The sequence below is a fragment of the Taeniopygia guttata genome, chromosome 19 (assembly GCF_048771995.1).
Source record: "Taeniopygia guttata chromosome 19, bTaeGut7.mat, whole genome shotgun sequence".
NCBI classification, from domain to species: domain Eukaryota; kingdom Metazoa; phylum Chordata; class Aves; order Passeriformes; family Estrildidae; genus Taeniopygia; species Taeniopygia guttata.
Window position 1 is genome coordinate 9,818,779 of NC_133044.1, and position 20,961 is coordinate 9,839,739.

Sequence of the window (20,961 nt, forward strand, 5' to 3'; positions counted from 1 at the left end):
GGCTGGACTGGATGATCCCTGGGGGTCCCTTTTCTCTGAGAATATTGTGATTTCAACTGGTAGCTGTAACTGGGAAGCTTCAGTCCTGAAGTCCTTAATTTCAGCTATCTCAAGAGGTGCTCCAGTCAGATTGGAAAATAGTTTCTGTGTGGCCCCTGAGTGGCTGCTACTCCTGAGCAGTGTGCTGGGTGCAGTCCTGAGCCCATTGAGGGGCTCCTTGTGATCCCAGCCCTGATTCCTCCTCCATCCACACTCAGCCACCACAGGCAGCTAAACTGAGCTCAGGGCTTTTCTCTTTGGTTTTATTTTATAATGTATATGCATATACCTCATTTTAAAGTGACCTGCTCAGTTTTTACTTCATGCAGTTTAGGTACAGGAAGAAAAGAATCCATCTGTGGAATTTCCCTGTGCAAGATGCCAAATGCTCAGTTGGGAAGGAGGCTTCTTCCCCCAGTCAGGAGAGTGTGAGTGCTCAGAGCTGTGCTGTGCTCACCTCGCTCTCCAGGGGCCTTTTCCTGCCTTCATCCACCTTTTCCCTCTCCAGCTGCTGCAGCAGAGGATGCACAGTGGCAGAGGTGAGATGGCCAAAATGCTGTTCTGTGTCTGAGCACCAGAGCACTGAATACTGAGCAGGTAGAACAGAGACCCTCTGTGAGCTGTGCTGGTGGAGCTGCTGGGATTTGCCCTGGAGGAGTTGTGAACAGCATCTCCAAACCCTGAGAGTTTCCAGGGTGATTTCTGGAAATGGGGCAGTGTTTCCCAGGGAGAGCAAAGCAGTTTGAAAAGCTGCTGCTGGGATATGTTCAGCTTCTCAGACCTGGGGGTTTTGTGCCTCTTTGTTTCCTGTCACCTCTGTGGGTCATAATAACCTCTTTTTAATTTTTTTTCCCTAGAATTGTCTCCTCTGTACCTCAAGAACTTCCTGTAGGAAATGTTTAGACTGCTGGTGGCAGCCCCATGGAATGAGTCAGCTCCATGCTGCTTTCAGTCTGGTGAATGAGAGGATTCTGGAGGCATAATTTCCTTATTACTGAAGCCCGGGTTTAACAACATTGTAGAATTCACTGCTTTCTCATAGTTATGTGCGTCTAATTGACAGAAAGAAAACACTAAAGCCTTGTGTGAATCAGAATTCCAGAATCATTAAGGATGGAGAAAAAACTCCAGGATCATCGAGTCCAACCCATGACTGACACAGCCCAGAGCACTGAGTGCCACATCCATTCATTCCTTGGGCACCTCCAGGGATGGGCACCTCCAGGGATGGGCACTCCAAACCTCCCTGGGCAGCCCCTTCCAGTGCCTGAGCACCCTTTCCATGGGGAAATTCCTGCTGATGTCCACCCTGAGCTCCCCTGGCCCAGCCTGAGGCCGTTCCCTCTCCTCCTGTCCCTGTTCCCTGGAGCAGAGCCCGACCCCCCGGCTGTCCCCTCCTGTCAGGAGCTGTGCAGAGCCACAAGGTCCCCCTGAGCCTCCTTTTCTCCAGGCTGAGCCCCTTTCCAGCTGCCTCAGATGCTCCTGGGGCTCCTTCAGCCCCTTCCCAGCTCTGTTCCCTTCTCTCAGGCCTGAATGTGTGCCAGTCAGAGGCATCACTGTGCTGATAAGTTATTATGTGTCCCAGCTTTTGCCAAAGCAGGAGCACATGAGCAGCAACGCTCTGGTTAATTATTCTGATACCTCCCTTCCTTAAGAGGCTCTGAGATGAGTGTATCTTTTAAAGGAAAAAAATTGTCTTGCATCCTGTAGGTTGTTTTCCAGAGAAATATATAAAATACCTTTCTGCTGAGAATTAGCCTTTCTTGCATAAAATGCAAATCCACTGTCCAGGCCCCGGATAAACACACGCTGGAATGGCATCACTGCTGGTGCACAGTCCTGGCTGTGCTGCTGGGATTCTTCAACCATTTCCAGCTCCAGCAGTCAGCCACAAGCCTGAAACTCCTCACCTTAGTGCTGCTCATGTTTTCCTTTCCTTTGAGGCTTTGAAGTGCTTAAAGATCACCTCTCTCAAAGTACTTGACAAAAATATCTCATACCTGCAGAAGGTAACTCCTGCACCCTTCATCTGAAGCATTTTACTATCTACCTGATCTTTTAATGTCTTTTTGTTTTTCCCAGAAAAATTCACCTTTGCCCTCTTTTTTGTTTCATGACCTGCATTTCACTCATTTGTGACCTACTCAGCCCTGGGGCAGCTCTGGGGGGCCGTGTCCAGCCCTGGATCCTCAGGGACAGCAGCTCCTGGAGCGGGGCCAGCTCCGGCTGTGAGGATGAGGAGGGCCTGGAGCATCTCTGTGCCCAGGAAAGGCTGAGGGAGCCGGGGCTGCTCAGGCTGGAGAGGAGCCCCAGCTGAGAGGGGCCCTCAGGCCGGGCTGTCCCTGTGTGCAGGGAGGGCAGAGCAGGGCCCAGGCTCTGCTCCGGGGCCCAGCAGCGGCACCAGAGCCACGGGCAGGGCTGAGCCCAGGAGCTGCCCCTGCCCAGGAGGCACAACTTCTGCCCTGGGCAGTGCCAGCCCTGAACAGGCTGCCCAGGGAGGGGCTGGAGTCTCCCTCAGCGGGGATCCTGCAGAGCCTCTGCACACAATGCTGTGCCCTGGGCTCGGCCATGGCCCTGCCTCAGCAGGGAGGAGGCACCAGCACCTCTGGGCTCCCTCCCAGCCTGGCATTCTGTGAATCACTGTCAAGATGAAAAGATAAGACCAAGTATTATAAATACCAGAGGAAGAACCAAGGTGTGAAACACATTTAGGCTTTGGCTTTCCATGTGGCAGTCTCAAACTCTTATTTCCCCACTGCATTCCCCAAATGTTTCCTCCCTGTCCCACCATCCTTGGACATCTTGGCCATCCCTGTCTCAAAGCCCTTCAGAACTGACCAGGACATTTAGGATTAATGGCTGAGCTTTAGTGTTTCCATCCACAAAATGGATATTGCTCATCTGAACGTTATGGTCAGAGCTGATGGGGCTAAAGCTCCTTAAAGACATGAAGCTGTAAAAAATTGTAAAGGCTATTGATAGTTTATTATTTTTTATCTGTAATATTTACAGCCTTTCAGTTCCTTCTTGCATAACATGGCAAATGTTGTTCTGCTTCCTGAAAATGTGTGGTAAATCAACTGATCCACTGTTGTTTTCAAGTATCCTTACTTAGTGTTAGTGTTCATGCACATGTTTTGGATTCTATGTAAAATATGCCTTAAATAGCTGAATAAAATAAATGCCAGGGCTCTTACAGCTTTTTTCCACCTGCTTTCAATGCAGAGCTGCCAAACAATTTCAGTGGTTTATAGCCTGTTGCCCAAAATCAAATTCTGTGTTACTTTTGGTTTAAGGGCTAATAGCTTTTTGAAATATATTAGTGTTTTCTGGTGACAGATCCAAGATTAGCTTTTATCCATTGTTCCAAGAGGTATTCCATAATCCTGTGGCACAGTCAACTTTATGAGGAATTTTACAACCTTTCATGAGCGCACTGTGTTTTAAAATGCTAAAAAAGCAGTTAAGGAGAGAGGAAAACAAAGCACTGCAGTGTGTCCCTCTGATGTTCCATTGGCCTTTGAAGTGCTGGGGTGAGGAGGGATGACTGCAGGAATGACTGCAGGAGGAATCACTTTGCCCAGACTGAGGAGCCAGCCAGCCAAAGTTTTTAAGTGCTGCAGAACTGCTTTACTGGAGGAATATTTGCCTTAAGACAATGAACAGCCAGAGTGGGGGAGCCCAAATCACTGCCAGACCTTGAGCATGTCCTTGGGAGCAGCAGCACTGAAGAATGACATCCACTGGAGAGATGTCAGTCAACCCTGATTTTTTCATGTGATGAGATAAAACCAGCATGGGCAGCAGATTGAGCAGGGGGGTTCTGCCCCTGTGCTGCTGTGCCCAGGTGAGACCCCACCAGCAGCGTGCCCCAGCCCGGGGCCCAGCACAGGCAGGAGCTGGAGCTGCTGGAGGAGCCCAGAGGAGGCTCCAGGGTGAGCAGAGGGATGGAGCAGCTCTGCTGGGAGGAAAGGCTGGGAGAGCTGGGAATGTTCACCTGGAGAGGAGAAGATTTGGGGTCACCTAACTGTGGTCTTGCAGGACCTGAAGGAGCTACAGGAAAGGCAGAGAGAGACTTGGGACAGGGGATGAAGGGACAGGACACAGGGAATGGCTCCCACTGCCATTCCATCACTGCCAGAGGGCAGGGATGGATGGGATATGGGGCAGGAATTGTTCCCTGGGAGGGTGGGCAGGCCCTGGCACAGGTGCCCAGAGCAGCTGTGGCTTCCCCTGGATCCCTGGCAGTGCCCAAGGCCAGGCTGGACAGGGCTTGGAGCAGCCTGGGACAGTGGGAGGTGTCCCTGCCATGGCAGGGGTGGCACTGGATGGGCTTTGAGGTTCATTCCAATCCAAACCATTTTGGGATTCTCTTCTATGATTCTGGGATTTGAGGCAGTGCAAAAGCAGGACTTTGGGAGTGCATCCATTGCTCCCAGGTGGCTTCTGCAGGGCAAGGCAAAGGCAGAGCACTGCTGGGGGAGGGCAGGCTCAGGAAGGACACCCCTGCTTTGTGCACCCTTGCAAACTGTGGGTACAACTGGGACGAATCTCTCCATAATATTTTATTCCTCTGTTGCATGGGGAGAAAGGGAAACACCCAAGTGCTGTGATGAGATAGACCAGAGAATGGAATATTGGATGGGCTCAGCACAGCTTTTTTCCCTTTAAAAGCTACTCTATGAGACCTTCAGCCCTAGATGGAAATGTATATCTTTCCAGGAGAAGTATTTCAGAGGCAGGGTCCAGCACATCATTTTCTCTCCCTGCCTCCTTAAACATGTTATATCCTTCCCCCACAACAACTGCTATTGTTGGAAAGAAAATGGAAAATCTTTCTGGCCATTCTTCTGAAATGAAAGCAGCAATCTTCAAAGCTAAGAACAATCCCTTCAGGGTAGCTGAGTAACTGCTCAGGCTATACAAAAACAGCCAATTTGTACTTGTGAGGTATCAAGGCTCAGCTGTTCAATGGGGTGGAGATGTTTGTACCTGGCAATGGCTGGAGCCGTCTGTCACTGGGACATGGTGGGCTGGGCCTGGGCACTGAATGGTGCTTGAAGCCTGTTTCTCTAGTGGGGGAGAAATCACAGCCTATTTTTTGAATATTTTTTGAATGAAACTGCACCAGTTTTCATTTGATGGAGGAAGTCACAGGTTTGACTGAGCCTTGGGATCTGCTTTCCTTTGCAGCTCCACCATCCAGTGCCTGGTGGGAGTGGAGCAAGCTCAGCCTCCCCTGGTTTGTCATCCCAGCCAAAACTCTGCTTTGTTTTATCCCTAATCTCCTACTGCAGTTCCTCCTAAACATTAAACAAGAGGGGGAGACAGGCTTCTCTGTGAATAACTCCCCAGCTAAGAATATTTGCAGTAAAAAGGAGACTCCTACCTCAAAAGAGCTTCTTCTGGGGGCTTCCCCAGTGGGATTGGCAGTTCTGTGGACCCCACCTCCCAAAGCAAGCACTCTCCTGTGGCTGGTACTGTTTCTGCACCAGTGCTGAGCTGAGGAGTTCAGGCTGTGCAGCCACTCTGGAGCTGCAGCCTTCAGTTGAGTGTCTGCATATTTCTCAATGAGAAGACGGACAAGATGATCAGAGGGATGGAGGGTTGTTAGGAAAAGCTGAGAGAGCTGACAGGGAAGGTGGGCAGAGAGGATTTACAAGGCCTGGCACAGGTGCCCAGAGCAGCTGTGACTGCCCCTGGATCCCTGGCATTGCCCAAGGCCGGGCTGGACAGGGCTGGGAGCAGCCTGGGACAGTGGGAGGTGTCCCTGCCCTGGCAGGGGTGGAACGAGAAGAGCTTTAAGGTCCTCTCCAACCCAAGCCATGCTATGACTCTATGACTACCCTGAAAACTCAGCTCTGGGCATATTGCCTGGAGACAACCAATGAATCAACAGCAAATCTGAGATAAAATCCAAATTGGTTTTGTTTTTCCCACTGCACCTTTCATTGAACTCCACAAGGATACACAGCACCTGGGAGGTTTTACTGAGACAGGCACCTGGTGTGTTTTGGGAACTGGGAAGACAGTTCGTATAAAGATTCCCAAAATAAAACAAAAGGATGCCTGAGAGGGAAGTTCAGTTGTTTAACTCAGAGTGTAAACACATATATGTCTGTTTCTTGACCTACTTGCTTTTCTAAATATTCATAACTGATTTGAATTACTGTTTTTGCTGGGATGCATACCTCTTGAAATTTTTATGAGAAGCATCTTCTAAATTCTGTAGCAAGAATTTATTGGTGTCAATCAGTGATGTTTAATCAGTGTGATACAGTTCATACTGGCATTTTTCAAGCAGTTGTGCCATCTGTGGTTCCTCTTTATTGGGAAGTTTAAATGTTTTGGGTTAAAGCAGTGTATTATTTGCAGATGGCCACCCCACCATTCAGAACCACAGCAGGATAAACACTACTCTGGCATGGCTGGGATACAGTTTAAGCACAGTGCAAGAGACATCCAAGTACTGCAAAAGCAGAATTACATGAAAAGACATAAGCAGGCAAGGATTTGTGCACAGTGGCTTGTAAAAGTTAGTTTAGTTTAGTTTTGTTTTATTTAGTTTGCTTTCTTTAATACAACAGTCTCTGTATTTTGAGATTGACACACAGAGGGTTCTCATGGATAAGGAATAAAAGAAGGGGGTCAGTTTTCCATTGGAATCTCTGGCTGCAACATGGCCAAGCCCTGGATTTGTACCTTCAGTGCAGTCTCTGTGACTTTGGACTCTCGTCCTGCCCAGCATGGTCCTGCTGGGGGGAGCAGGAGCATGGGCAGAGCCATGGAGGGTTCAGAAAAGGCTTTGAGCCTTGAATACTTGCTGTAAGTCAGGGGCTAAGTTGTCCCTCTTGAGCATGAGCTGTAGCATCCAGCAGGTCCTCAGAGCTCAAGCAGCAGCCAAGAAGGGACACTCCATTTCTGGGCTCTCCTCTGAGGTGGGAGAGGCCAGATTGCTCCAGAAAGCACGAACAGGTTTTTGGGGAGACAGCTGAGCCCCGAGAGGTTCCTCCATCCAAACAAACTGACTTCTGGGCTTTGTCTGGATATTGAGTTCTGGGCTTTGGATATTGAGTTCTGGGCTTTGGATATTGAGTTCTGGGCTTTGTCTTGGCTGCAGTGGCAGACCTGCCCTTGTGACAGTCATGGGAAAGGCAGTCAGGAGTTTAATAGGAACAGGGATGGTGCAATTTGACTTTGGGATTTTCAGCATTTCCCTGCTCCCCACAGGCGTGGCCCAGCAGCTGAGTGTGTCAGCCTGGGGCTCAAGGGTCTGGTGACAAACTGACCTCATGTCCCGAAGGCTCCTAAAGGCTTCGGTCCTGGCTGGGTCCTTTGTGTCACCTCTTGGGAATTTAACCTCCAGGGAATGGCTCCCCACTGCCAGAGGGCAGGGGTAGATGGGATATTGGGAATTAGGAATTGTTCCCTGTGAGGGTGGGCAGGCCCTGGCACAGGTGCCCAGAGCAGCTGTGGCTGTCCCTGGATCCCTGGCAGTGCCCAAGGCCAGGCTGGACAGGGCTTGGATCACCTGGGACAGTGGGAGGTGTCCCTGCCCATGGAGGGGGTGGCACTGGAGGGGCTTTAAGGTCCTTTGCAACCCAAACTATTCTGGGATTCTGTGTTGTTTTTTTTTTTTTTTTCCCAAAGGTCTACAAGTACCTACATGTATCTTTTTGCTTGCTGATATAACAAACCAGCAAATGGCATTCCCTGGCTCAAGGACTATTGGGTGATGATTGGGTGCTGAAATAACCTAGACTATGCAAGTATCTTCTGTAATAAAAAAGAAATAAGTGAGAATTTATTTTCTAATGATACAAGGAGTCAGTATTTAAAATGGATTTTCTGATTTTTCGATGATTTATCAAAATTCCAATAAATTTGCTCCTCTTGCTCTTCTCCCTTCCCTCCTGTTTTTCAAGAAACAGGCTGAAGCTTTTCAAACCAGCTCTAATAATAAAATTATTTAAGAAATAGGTTCTGGTCATCAAGATGAATATTAAAGTTCAAAGCAGCAAAACTGAAGAGTAGTTGACTTTAAGCTATGATTTTGCTTTTTGCAAGTAATTTCCTTAATTTCTGAAGTCAGTCAAAAGCTGAAGCCATTCTAGAAGCTTTATAAATGCTGATCCTGAAAGATATTTATTGATAACCATACCCCAGATCTTTTTAATATCCTTGAGGGAACCATGCAGCAATCTCATATGCTAAAAGCACAATAAGTTGCTTGTTTTTTTATAGCATTTCCCTGATGTATCAGTGATGAGCTGTCCATGTTCACAGGCTGAACTTAAAAATTCATGAAATATGAATGGAGTTATTGTAATGTGCAACTAAATATGTTCCCAACTTTGAAGATAACACTGAGGAAAGTTACTTTTGTGCATTAGCTGTTCCCATAGTGGAGAAAAATGTTAAGGCTGGGGATAAAGGGTTCACTCCTTGATGTTAAATACGTGCCTGAAGTATGTCAGAAATGACTCTGAGAGAGCAGAGTGAACCATTAATTTCAGAATATCAGCTTCTGAAAATGATAAAACATCTTTCTATACAAGCTTTACTCCTTTCACCAGCCCAGGCCTCACAGTGATGTTGGTGACCCTTGCAGGGAGCAGATTCCACATGGAGAAAACTCCAGTGGGAAAACCAAAGAATTCACAGGCAACATGGAGTCTTAAATTCATCTACCTGATGAACATGTGGCTTTCTCAGAGGTGGTTTTGGTGACAAAGCAACAAAATTGAGGCTGAATAACCAGGAATTCTTGAGAGCCTGAGAGAAAAAAGGGAAGATACAACTCCCAAGCACCACCTGAAAGTAAAGAAATAATGCAGTTGCACTCCCAGCACTCCAGCCAGAACTCTCAGACTTTGAGGAAAGAAAAATAGCTTTAAATGGAACCTTTTCTGAAGGTTTTTGTTTGGCTGTTTGGTTTTTTGTTTCTTTCTTTGGTTTTTTTTTTTTTTTTGTTTTTGTTTTCTTTTTTTCTTTTGCAGATCACTGTTTTCATACAGGAATTTGGTTATGAAAAGGCTCATTTATGCAATTCAAAGAAATTTAGCTAATAGACCCAAACTTTTTTTTTTTGTTTTTCCCTTTGAGCTGGTGGTACAAGGCTGGAAGCGTAACTGGGTGCACCCAGGGATCATCAGGGTGAGGACCCAGCTGGTGCTGAGGGCACCTTTGCCCTGGAGAACCCCCAGCACTGGCAGTAGCTCCAGTGAGTAACAGAAACTATTTTTTCCTGCCTGTTTTACATCTCCCAGATTGTGAAGACAGTCTGCCCCAGATCTGTCATGGTATCATGCTACCATCACACACTCCTGAAGCAATTGGGGGGTGATAGCTTCTGCAGATCCAGTTATTTTTGTATTTTTAATTCTTCTTCTAACTGGCAGCTCGTGTTGGCTGTATTTTAAGGAGCAAAGATTTCAGCTAAAGCATTACTATGACATTAACCAATCCATTGAATATTCATGATTTAGTGGATTCCACCCCCCCCTCCCCCCCAAAAGGAGAGAAGTAATTATTTTGGCTAGCACTTGAAAAGTGTGTGAGTGTGCTGTTCACAGAACTCTACTGGAATGGGCAAAAATAGAATTTTTCTATTAGACATGCAAACTGATCTCCTCTGCCTGATACTGATACATATCCTTTAGTTCTTGTTCTCCATTTAGTAACAATGTTTCAATCTTTTTTTTTTTTTTTTTTTAAATTCTTGATAGGAATGTAATGAAACTGGTAAAAAAAGGTAAAAAATAGAAGGAAAAAACCTTCAACCTCTCCAGTGGAGGCTGAGCTATGCCTCAGTTGAACTCTGATTTAGAGAGTTGAGTCTTGACAGACCTTTTCAAGTGATCATTTTGTATTTGCTGTTGAAATTTAGTTCAGGGTTCTGGGGGTGCAAAGCTCAAAGGAAATATGGGTGGGGGAGCTGCTCTCAGGCCTTGGAATTCCACAAAGCAGAACTTTTCCTGGTCGCCTACAGCCATGTCCTGTTGGTGTCCATCTGCAGGGCAGGGTGACAGGAAAGAGCCCCAGGTCGTGCCAGGGGAAGTGAAATGAGATATGAAGAAAATTTCATCACTGAGAGGGCGGTCAGGGCCTGGCACAGGCTGCCCACAGCCAGGTGGAGTCACCACCCCTGTAAGTGTTCCAAAAACATGTGGGTGAGGCATCTGGGGACAGGAGTTAGTGCTGAACAGGGTGGTGGGGCTGGGTTGATGCTTGCACTTGGATGACCTTGGAGGTTTTTCCCAACCTTGGTGATGCTGTGAATCTCTGATTCAGTGGACCCTTTGATGTTTGTTGTTATCTGAAGCATTCTGCTCTCCCTTGCTACTGCAGGGGAGGTACAGAGGGATGTGTTTGTGGATAACTCTGCAGGTCTGGTGACACAGGTGGCACTTGGCTCCTTGGCAGTCCCAGAGAGCTGAGCCTTGTTCAGAACGTGCTGAGGGTGGTTCTCAGGACACACTGAAGGGATGTGATGCTTGGTGTGAATACTCTGGGGTTTGCTTGGTCTCCTCAGGCCAGAAGTGACTGGAGTACAGCTGAACAAAACTGAAATAACTCCTCCCAAGTGAACGAAATGAAGGGAAAGTTGTTGCTGCTGCAGAGAGCGGCACGGCAGAAGGGGCCTGAGGGACATGAAATGCTCCAAACCAGTTCAGGAAGGGGCTCAGCTTCTCCTCAGGCTGGCTCCCTGAGCAGTTCTGCAAAGGGAAGCACTGCCCAGCTGCCCCTGAGCTCAGCAGCAGGGCCAGCTGTGCTGGAGGAGGTGTAGCTGGGCTGGGGACAGTCCCAGCTGATGGGATCCTTGTCAGCCAGCACAGCTTCAGAGTCTGCTGCTTGCCTCTCCCCAAATTAACACAACAGCAGCAGCAGCAACAGAAACCTGGGGAGCTTTTACAAGTGGACAGGGCAGGGGAGCTCTTGGCTCATGTATATTCTGACTTTTTAGCTCTCATGTTATTTCCCACACAGATTTTTTTTTCCTTGCAGTTTTTGGACATCTTTATTTTCTCCTGCTGTGCTGTCCTCCCCAGGACCCCGCACTCATGGGTGCCAGGTGCCCTGTAGCCATGTGTCACCCTAAGGGGACTTGAGCCTTTCCCCCTCCCTCCTGTTTTTTGGACACTTAATTCTGCTCCTTTTTTGGGGGAAGTGGTGGCAGAAATGCTCGCCTTCTCCTTCAGCAAGAAGCTGCTTCAAATCTTTGCATTCTCTTTTTTAAGATCCTGAGATTATTTTTTTTCTTCCATTGGGATCATCTGTAACAGCCATGTGCCAAAAGCCTGTAAATCCAGCTTTTTCCAAACTGGTTTATAATTAAAATAGATCTTGCTGCTTCTGTGTAATACACCAGCCTGACTTCAGTGGGAGCAGTGGTAATGAGAACAACGGGAATGAGTCTTTATCCCAGACTGCTTCAGAATAAGCAGCAGGTACTTTTCTGTTTGCACAAATATTTCTGCTCCTGACAATAAAAGCCATGTGGTTTCCCTTTTTGGTAAACTACTCTGCCAAGTTGGGTGGTGTTTGTTTATTTGTTTAATAAAAAGTGCTTTTATTTATAGAGAAGAAAAAATCTCAGTTGTCAGCTTTGGAAACAAACCTTCTGTTTATTGTGTGCCAAAACACCCCTATAGAACCCCCAAACCAGCTTCCCCTCTGTGCCTGCCAAAAGCTGGTTTTCAGCAGTTTGTGAGGTATTTCTAGCTCTATGTCATGCAAATAATTCCCATTTTCACCCTCTTAACTTGAACCTTAGCGGATGATGGACTGACCAGAGTATTTTAGGGTCTGACTATGAGTAATGTGCCTGTCTCTTCTACAGATTTGTAGCAGGATCCTGGGTCTGAAACATACAAGCCATGAAAGACTTAATGTGCAGCTAAGACATTAAAACTCCAAATCCTCCGAGGCAATTTTAGGTTTGTTTCCATGGCATTGATTTTTTTTTTTTTCTTTTTTTAATTATGGCTTTAGGATGTGAGGGGTTATTCTTACCTTTTGAAAAGTTGCCTTGTAGGATACAATGGCTCAAGGTTGTTTGAATTTCTCATGCCTGTTGGTGCCATCCTTCTGAAAAGCAGGGTGAACATAAAAGCACATGGATAAAGCTTGGAAAACAGGGTTACTGGGGTTCTTCAGCAGTGGCTGTGCCCTCATGAGAAGATTCAGCATTATGGCATTAAAACGTTGGATGTGAACTGTAGTTTATGATGTTTATCACTTTACCTCATGTCAGGGTTTGAGGTACAGGCGATCCTTGCTAGTGGCAGCTCTGAAGTCATTCCCTTGCTCCGGCACGGAGGAGCCTGGGGAAGCAGGATGCTTCCTTTGCCATTCCGTGCTAGGGCAGGGAAAGACGACAAAGGTGCCACCCGGGAAAACGGGGAGAAGAGCGCAGGAGAGGCGCACGCACCGCCCCGGGGGCTCCAACTTTCTGTGACACCGAGCAGCCCGAGCGCGTTACCGCGAACGGCCCCATCTCTGCCCGATACAGCACCCAGCGCTCCCCATCCCCTCACGGCTACAGCCCCGCGCTCCCCATCCCCTCATAGCCACAGCACCCAGAGCTCCCCATCCCCTCACAGCCCGGCACCCAGCGCTCCCCATCCCCGCATGGCTACAGCACCCAGCGCTCCCTATCTCCTCATGGCCCGGCACCCAGCGCTCCCCATCCCCTCACGGCTACAGCACCCAGCGCTCCCCATCCCCTCACGGCTACAGCACCCAGCGCTCCCCATCCCCTCACGGCTACAGCACCCAGCGCTCCCCATCCCCTCATGGCCCGGCACCCAGCGCTCCCTATCCCCTCATGGCTACAGCACCCAGCGCTCCCCATCCCCTCAGGGCTACAGCCCCGCACTCCCCATCCCCTCACGGCCCCGGCACCCAGCGCTCCTCATCCCCTCACGGCCCCGGCACCCAGCGCTCCCCATCCCCTCACGGCTACAGCACCCAGCGCTCCCCATCCCCTCACGGCCCCGGCACCCAGCGCTCCCCATCCCCTCACGGCTACAGCACCCAGCGCTCCCCATCCCCTCATGGCCCGGCACCCAGCGCTCCCCATCCCCTCACAGTTCGGCACCCAGCGCTCCCCATCCCCTCACGGCTACAGCACCCAGCGCTCACCATCCCCTCATGGCTACAGCACCCAGCGCTCCCCATCCCCTCAGGACCCGGCACCCAGCGCTCCCTATCTCCTCATTGCCCGGCACCCAGCGCTCCCCATCCCCTCACGGTTCGGCACCCAGCGCTCCCCATCCCCGCACGGCTACAGCACCCAGTGCTCCCTATCCCCGCACGGCCCCGGCACCCCGGGCTCTCCATCCCCGCCCGGCCGTGGCGCTCCCCATCCCCTCACGGCCCGGGCGCCCCGGCACTCCGCACCCCGGGCTCCCCATCCCCGCCCGGCCGCGGCACTCCCCATCCCTCAGGGCCGGGGGTTCCACGCCCGGCCGCGCTGCCCGCTCGGCGCCGCCGCAGCCCCCGGGCCCCGGGCCGCGCTCGGGCCGCCATGCCGGGCTGTGGCGGCGGCGGGGCCGCTCTCCGCAGGCGCGGGGGCTCTGCCGCAGCCGCCGGCCCTGCGCGGCCGCTGCGCGGGGCGGGGGCTCCGCCGCGGCCGCCGTGCCGCCCCCTCCCCGGGCGCCGTGAGGGGCGGGCGCCCCGCGCCCCCGCCCGCCCCCGGCCCCGCTCCGCCCGCGCAGGGGGCGCCGGCTCGGCCCGCGCCGCGCAGCAGCGGCCGCGCTCCCCCCGCGGGCCGGCGGAGGCGGGAGGCGGGCGGGGGCCGGGCGTTGATGCCGGCGCTGATGCCGGCGCTGCCGCCGCTGCTGCCGCAGGGCTCCTCGGCCCCGCGGCCGCTCCGCAGCCCCGGCGCGGCCGCCCTGCGCGGGGCATGAAGTTGCGGCGGCGGCGGCAGCGCGGCGGGCGGAGCGGGGCGGGCGGCCCCGGCCGCGCCTCCTCTGCGGGGTCATAGTCCCGAGCGGGCTCGCCGCGCCTGGGCGAGCGGTGCCGCTACTCGCCAGCCCTCCCGCTCCGCTCGCCGCCGCGGCCGTGCGGCCAGCCGGGCCGGCCGGGGCGCGCTCCCCGCGATGTGCGCGCAGCGGCGGGCGGCCGCCGGCCCGCTCCCATAGCCCTGCCGGCAGCGCGGCGGCTGGCGGGGCCCCTCGGGAAGTTTGATGGCTTCTTTGAGGAGAGTCAAAGTCCTGCTGGTGTTAAACCTGATCGCCGTGGCTGGCTTCGTCCTCTTCCTGGCCAAGTGCAGACCCATCACTACCAAGAGCGGCGACTCCTACCATGACATCCATCCCAGGGCAGAAGTGGCCAACTTGACAGCCCACGGCGCCAGCTCCATCCAGGATGCAGTGCTGAAGAGGCTCTCGCTCCTAGAAGACATAGTCTACAGGCAGCTGAATGGTAGGAACAGTTCTCCTGCTCTTTAATGCTTTCGGGGTAGGGTCGGTGATGGTGAATCGAGGCTCGGAGCAGGTGCCCGCCTTGCCCGAAGTTTGCATGACGGACCCCTGCTCTCCCCTCTGCTGGTGTGCAAACGGAGTCTCAACAGACTGAATCGATTTAGCATCTGATTTCCAAGTTCTGTGTGTGTCTAAAGCTCGGGGTACCTTGCACAGGATGGAAGGAAACGGTAATAACAGAATGCTGCGTTTCAGATTTATAGCAGCGGTCAGAAAATGACAGCGGCACGATTTCTGCATCAAACGAGCCGGGTGTGCGGCGGGTGAACATGGGTTGGAGCAGCGCAGGGTGTATCGATCGGGGGAATGGCTTTTACTCCCACAGAGCTGGGTTTGGAAAAGGAGTTTTCAAATGGCTCAAGTGTGTTGCATCATTTCAGTGCAGAAGGTCAGAAAGCAAAAGGCACTTTCTCTAAGAAGTTAAGCAAACTATTCAGTATTTCCTATGGCTCAGCACTGACAGCTGCTAATTAAAATCTCAAGTAATGCTTCTCTTTATAGCACAGAAAAGGGATTTCTATTAAAATCTCACCAGGTTCAGTAGTTAAGAGACGTAGAAAGGGAATTTTAAAGATGCTGTGCAGGATAGAGAAACACATTGTAAAGATGTAAGAAATCTAGGTGAGGTATCTAATTAAAACACTCACGGTGGAAGCTGTTTTTTTTAAAGCTGTTCCCCACAGATTCACAACTGGGGGTGTAATTTCAATCAAGGGTCTTGCTTATTGCTTTCAATCTCCGTAGGTTTAATCCCTGCAAGTCTCTGTGTGTTGGAATGAGCAGAGTTGGTGTTCTGGCAGTGTCAGTGTGATTCCCTCTCAGAGTTTGGAATATGGTGCTGTGCTGAGCCAGGAACTGGTGTGTTGTGTCTCGGTGCTGAGCCTGAGCTGTAGCTGGTGTCACTGTGCACCCAGGAGCAGCAGCAGGTGCAGGGAGGCAGCGTGGCTTTCCTGGAGCACTTGGCTCGGGCAGTGGCTTTGGGGATAGCACTGGAGCACTCAGAGGAGGAGGAAAGTGTTACTGATATTCCGACTTTATACACTTGCATGAGACACCTGTCCTGCCTGTGCCTGGCACCGTGAGATGCTGAAGCAGCACTGGTGAGCGATAAACAGAGGAGAAGCGTGAGGAATAAGGTAGGAAGTTGAATGTTATTTGCAATCAAACTGTGAAATTGCCTGCTCCTGGATCCTGCCAGGGCAGAAGTTTCCAGGAGGATTTAGACAGTTACTTGGGCAATAACTGCAGCTCAAGATAAGAGCCCTTATTCCAGGACTCTGGACCAGGATAGGACACGATCATGCAGCAGTCTGCCATCCCTGCAGACACACGGTGAGCTGGGGTTATCACTTACTGCCCTTCTGTGCAGGTTAACCTGGGGCTCCCTGCTCTGCCCTGCCCCGCTGGTGGCTTGGGCTGGTGAGAGGAGCTGCAGGGGCAGGGGCAGGTCAGTGCTGTCCCCAGGCTGCTGTGGGCACGGGCAGCGCTGTCTGGAGCCTGCTCAGAGCTGAGCAGCAGTCATGCACCTACACACCAGGGGAGGCAGAGAGGGAATAGATATGTTGGTATATCACAAATGTTTTCTCAGGGCAGGCAGAAAGCTGAGCACATAAATGTGACATCTTGTCTGGCCTCTGCATCCTGGGGTGATTTATAGCAGCACTGATCAGTCTGGCTAAAAAATAGCTCTAGCACGGCGCTTATGTAACTTTGGGTCAAGTGTATATTTGGTACATGTGGTTGTGAGAGAAGCTCAGTGCTCTGAGGGGTGGCTGTGGGCTGTGCTTCAGCAGGGCTGGGCTTTGCAGTAAGATGTAGGGGGGCCATCCCCACCCACCAGCACTGAAAGGAAACAGTCAGGGGCACTGGGACAGCCCCCGGGGCTGAGGATGAGGAGCAGCAGGATTGGATTTCCTGCCAGGAATTTTCTGTGCCTAGATAAGCGTTCACCCTGGGCACTTGAGGAACACCTAAAATCTCCTGCCTGCTGGAAGTGTGCAAATAGGAGCTCACTACTTCTCTTCGATTTTTGTGTGGGCAGTTTTGTGCTGGTGCCTCAGAAACCCCACTTCAGCTCTGGGCCAAGCTCAGGCACACTGCACGACGACACACTGAGAGATGAGAATTCTCTCTTAGTTCTCAAAGGTCATGTTTCACTTAAACTCTGACATACGGTTAAGCAGCTACAAAATGATGGAATAAAGTTGTCTCAGTTTGAACAGACAGGTGTGTGCTAAGTAAGGCAGGAGCCTCCCTTGAAATGGAAAATGTAAAACCCCCCCTCTGAATTATTACAATTTTGAAATTAAGGGGCTCTCAGGAAAAGAGATGGAAATGGGAATAACAGTTCTTTAGTAGGAAAAATAAAAATACAAATGCAATAGTACAAAAAAACCCAAACCACTGTCAGAGTGAGAATAGGAGCTGACCCCCCGTGGGTCAGGGAGGTGGCAGCAGTCCCATCCCAGGGTGGCTCAGCCCTCCTGCAGTGCCAGCTGTGCTTCTGCTGGAGCAGGATCCTGCACAAGGGGGGAGTTTTCCTCTGGAGCTCCAGGGCTGGGGGAGATGGGCCTGGGCTCCTCTGGGAATGCAGTGGGGAGAAAGCTGCTCCTCTGGGAATGCAGTGGGAAGAAAGCTGCTCCTCTGGGAATGCAGTGGGAAGAAAGCTGCTCCTCTGGGAATGCAGTGGGGAAGAAAGCTGCTCCTCTGGGAATGCAGTGGGCAAAGGCTGCTGTGCTGTTCCCAGGTCAGATTGGATCCAGGTAGGAATGCTCGGCTCCTCCCCTGGGCAGAGCATCTCCCCATGGGATGATGGAATTTTCTCAGCCATGCAGGGACACTCAGTGGCCATGAACAGCAGAGATCTCCTGGAGGGAGGATTGGCTGTGGGAGAGATAAAGAAAACTGCCCCATGAACAGCAGAGAACTGCCCCAGCTCTGACAGATGTCAATAGAACACACACCCCCAGCTTTATCTTCCAACCTAAGAGAAAAGTATTATATATAGGGCTGCAAGGGAAAAGCCTGCACCTCACAGGGAAGTGTTTGGCCAAAGAGAGAAGCTACAACCCAGTCTGAGTGCAGCCAGCTATGGATTTCTCCCGCATTATAGAACTTGGCTGGATTTCAGGGGGACTTGAAACCATCTTTAAAAACCTGAATATCTTCAAAAGCTCAATTCTGTATAGATAAAATGAGCAATCTGATCATACTATTGCTGTGGGTTTGGTTTGTGAGTCACATAGTGTAAAGCATATTTGAAATAGCAGCTCTTGGTGGTACAGCAGCCCTCATGTTTTATGTGTGTGTATTTATTTATCTCTGTAAAGGTTGGCCATAAAAACAAGGTAAACATCACTGCTTTGGCTCTGGGAAAGGAGAGATTTGACACAATCCTTCTTTCTGAATGGTGCTTGTTTGCCATGCTGTTCTGGAAATAACAGCAGGCTCCCTCTTACTCCTCACTGGGCAAGAAGAACTGTCCTAAATGTGGCCTAATCTGTACATTTGCTTTGTTCTTTCTAAAAGTTCGTTATTGCTCTTTAACTTGTTGAACAGGTAGTGTGGGATTTGCTCTTTGCTGATCTCTAATTGATGGCTCCCACACACAGAGGTCTGAGGGTGCCCTGTGGAATGGAGGGCTTTGTATGTGTAGGCACTGATCTGGGAGTTCAGGGGATTTTTAATTTCTGCAGTCCCTTTTATGGATGGAATTCTCTTGTCCAGCAAATGTCCAGAGAAAGCTAATGAAGGTCAGAAAGGAATGTGTGTCTTTTACTCTGGGTATTAACTAAATCTTGTCTTTTTGATCCAAGCTTGGTTTTTTATGTGCTGACATTTACGTGAGTACAAATTGTGATCCAGCTTATTTCCAACTTTATGGAGATTTGCACAAATGGACTTTCCAGTTTGTGTTTACAAAGAGTGGGTTTCTGTGCTGTGTGACCAGGTGAGGAGCTGAAGGGAGCAGAGGCTCAGAAGGGAGCACTCAGCATTTTCAGGAACCATGTGCTGCTTCCTGGGAAGTGCTGGGCAAAGTCTTCCCATTAGCTCATCCCATTCCTCTGGGGCTAATGTAGGAACCCATTGATGTCTATGAGGAATATGAGATATTGGGCATTTATAGGACCCAGAGACAGCAAAGGTGGTCCAAGCTTTGAAATCCCAGTGGCTGGAGGGTGAGTGACATGGCTTGAGGAAAGCTGGTGTTTGTGCCCAGTGTCCAAAGGTACTGTGAGACCCTGTCAGGGTGATGGGCCAGTAAATGGTGCTGCCATTGGAAAATAGGGATTGCAGGAGGGAGAAAGCTCTCAACAAACCCTGGGTACAGCCATTCCCTGTACCTGCCCTGTCTGAGCATCTGGAAAAGATGTGAGCAGGACACCTGTGCTGCTCACTGGGGACCTGAGGAACCTCCCAGGCAGCCACCTTCCAGCCTCTGTGTCCAGCAGAGGTCTGGCTCTTGGATTAAAGCCTCCAAGCAGTGTGAAGCCTGGAAACTCCCTCTCTGGTGCTTTGGTTACTGGTGGGTAGGGGTGGATTCACAGCAGCAGCTGACTCCAATAAATGCTCAGCTGCTGGAAGCCAACGTGACAGGAATGGTGTGGCATCAACCTGAGCAGTGTGAAAAACTAGTACAGAAAGTCTGAACTTCAAGCTAAATACTGGAAAGACAGAGAACAGAAGGGCATGGCTGACTCATCCAGAGCTCTTCTGTTAAATTTTATTTTGTGGTCTCTCAACAGGTCATAGAATCACAGAATGGTTTGGGTTGGAAGGGACCCCAAAAATCACCCAGTTCCAGCCCTCTGCCATGGGCAAGGACAACTTCCACTATCCCAGGGTGCTCCAAGCCCCATTCAACTTGATATATAAGATTAAGGAGAATTAAAGCTCTTTGCAAATTGTTGTAAAAGAGAGAGCAGTGATGAAGGAATGCTGAAGTGAAGCTGGCCAGAAGAGGGGCGAACAGAGAGGGTTTCTTCCTGTGTGCTAAAGAAATGCACAGATTAAACAGCTGCTTTTACCAAATGTTAATGTTGAAAAGGAACTTTACATTCCTTGGGGGTTAAATAAGCCTGTGTTCATTTTTTAATGCAGCCTGCATCTGTGCTTTTGCACGTGGAATAATGTGAACATGTTGAGGTATGGCCAAGTGCATGCCAGCAGCCTCCTGTGTTCTGGCTGTGCTCTCATCTGCTTATCCAATTAGGAAATTAACTTTGGGAGGGTTGCATATGGACATGGAGGCCGACACTGCACCACAGCCTCAGCACGGTGTTGCTATCCTTGTAAAGTGGCACTTAATTAACTTAAAACACTTTGGAGATACATGGATTTGTTTCCCATAAGGATAAGATAATGCTTATCTGCTCTAACACTTATCATCCTCCAAACACATTACAAACTTAGCTAACCACTCAGTATAGAAATTATATATGTAAATAAGGCAGACTAAAAGTGTTTTTTTCAGCATCTAGGCGAATGTAATAGCACTACACCCACAGACTGGTAATATTAAGGTTTTAACAGGTAGATAATATATTAACTGAAATGCTAAGAAATTCCCTGATTAAGAAAAATAATGAAGTGTAAATAACTGAGAGGAGGGAAAAGCTGTTTGTAGGCAGAAGGGCCTAAACTTTAGTGATGTTACTGAGCTAAAATAGTTCTTTACACGAGCAGAGCCTTGGTGGGTGAAATCCTTTGCTACAAGAAATGATGATGTGGAGATAAGGGATAACAGGATGGGGATGTAGCTGCTGTGTTAACTGATCATTGTCACACAGCAGCTGGGATGCTGCTTCCCTGTCTGTCCCACTGCCAGGATGTTTCTGAAGCAGAAAATAACTGTATTATGTAGGATGGCCTTTACATATTATATAGCAACTTGATAAAATTGCCACTTTAACATTTAGGATATACCAAACAGGTTTGGTTTTCATAGTCATTATTAGGAATCATGAAAATTATGCATTCAGTACCTGCTTTTAGAAGTTCTCAGCCTAAACTTTCTCACAGCAGGAGAGAGGTCTGCACAGGCTCAAGGCACCTGAGAGCTGCTGCCTGTAAATTATTCTTAGCAGGTTCCTGAGAATTGGGTTTGATACTGATCAAGGAATGAATAAAGGAAGTACTTCTTAGAGAAATACTAGAGTTAAAAGGTGAAGCTTAATACAGACATTTGGAAGCATCTGGAAGCTCAGACATTAATATGACATTTAGTTTGCAACCCATCTGACAAGGAACTGGTAGATAATTTTGGGGTTTGATGGTTGTTTGGCATCATCATCCAAATATTCCCTGACTCTGACAATGAATGAGTAATAAGCCAGTAACACATTTGTCGTGCAGAGACAACGCAGGATCCATGGGATGCAACAGCAGTGACCAGAATACAGTGACAACAGTGGTGTTTTAGTTTTGCATATTA

The 20,961-nt window shown here is 49.8% G+C and overlaps 1 protein-coding gene and 1 long non-coding RNA gene across 4 annotated transcripts in view; one reads left to right on the plus strand and one right to left on the minus strand.

Moving 5' to 3' along the window:
* Positions 1–11,646: 11,646 nt before the first annotated feature.
* LOC140680303 (uncharacterized) lies at positions 11,647–13,792 on the minus strand. Of its 3 annotated transcripts, XR_012051458.1 has the most exons (4): positions 13,444–13,792; positions 12,286–12,365; positions 12,055–12,129; positions 11,647–11,902 (listed from the first exon to the last, which is right to left on the minus strand). It is a non-coding gene; the product is annotated as an uncharacterized lncRNA (long non-coding RNA). The 3 variants fall into 3 exon arrangements; XR_012051457.1 differs by lacking the exon at positions 13,444–13,792 and having other exon boundaries at positions 12,286–12,574; XR_012051456.1 differs by lacking the exon at positions 13,444–13,792 and having other exon boundaries at positions 12,055–12,584.
* Positions 13,793–13,847: 55 nt separating this feature from the next.
* The window catches only part of GALNT17 (polypeptide N-acetylgalactosaminyltransferase 17), a 212,335-nt gene continuing 205,221 nt past the window's right edge, over positions 13,848–20,961 (plus strand). The window contains exon 1 of the mRNA XM_072916770.1: positions 13,848–14,469. Coding sequence (XP_072772871.1) covers positions 14,232–14,469 — 238 coding nt within the window. The 5' untranslated portion in view covers positions 13,848–14,231. The remainder of the gene's footprint in view (positions 14,470–20,961) is intronic.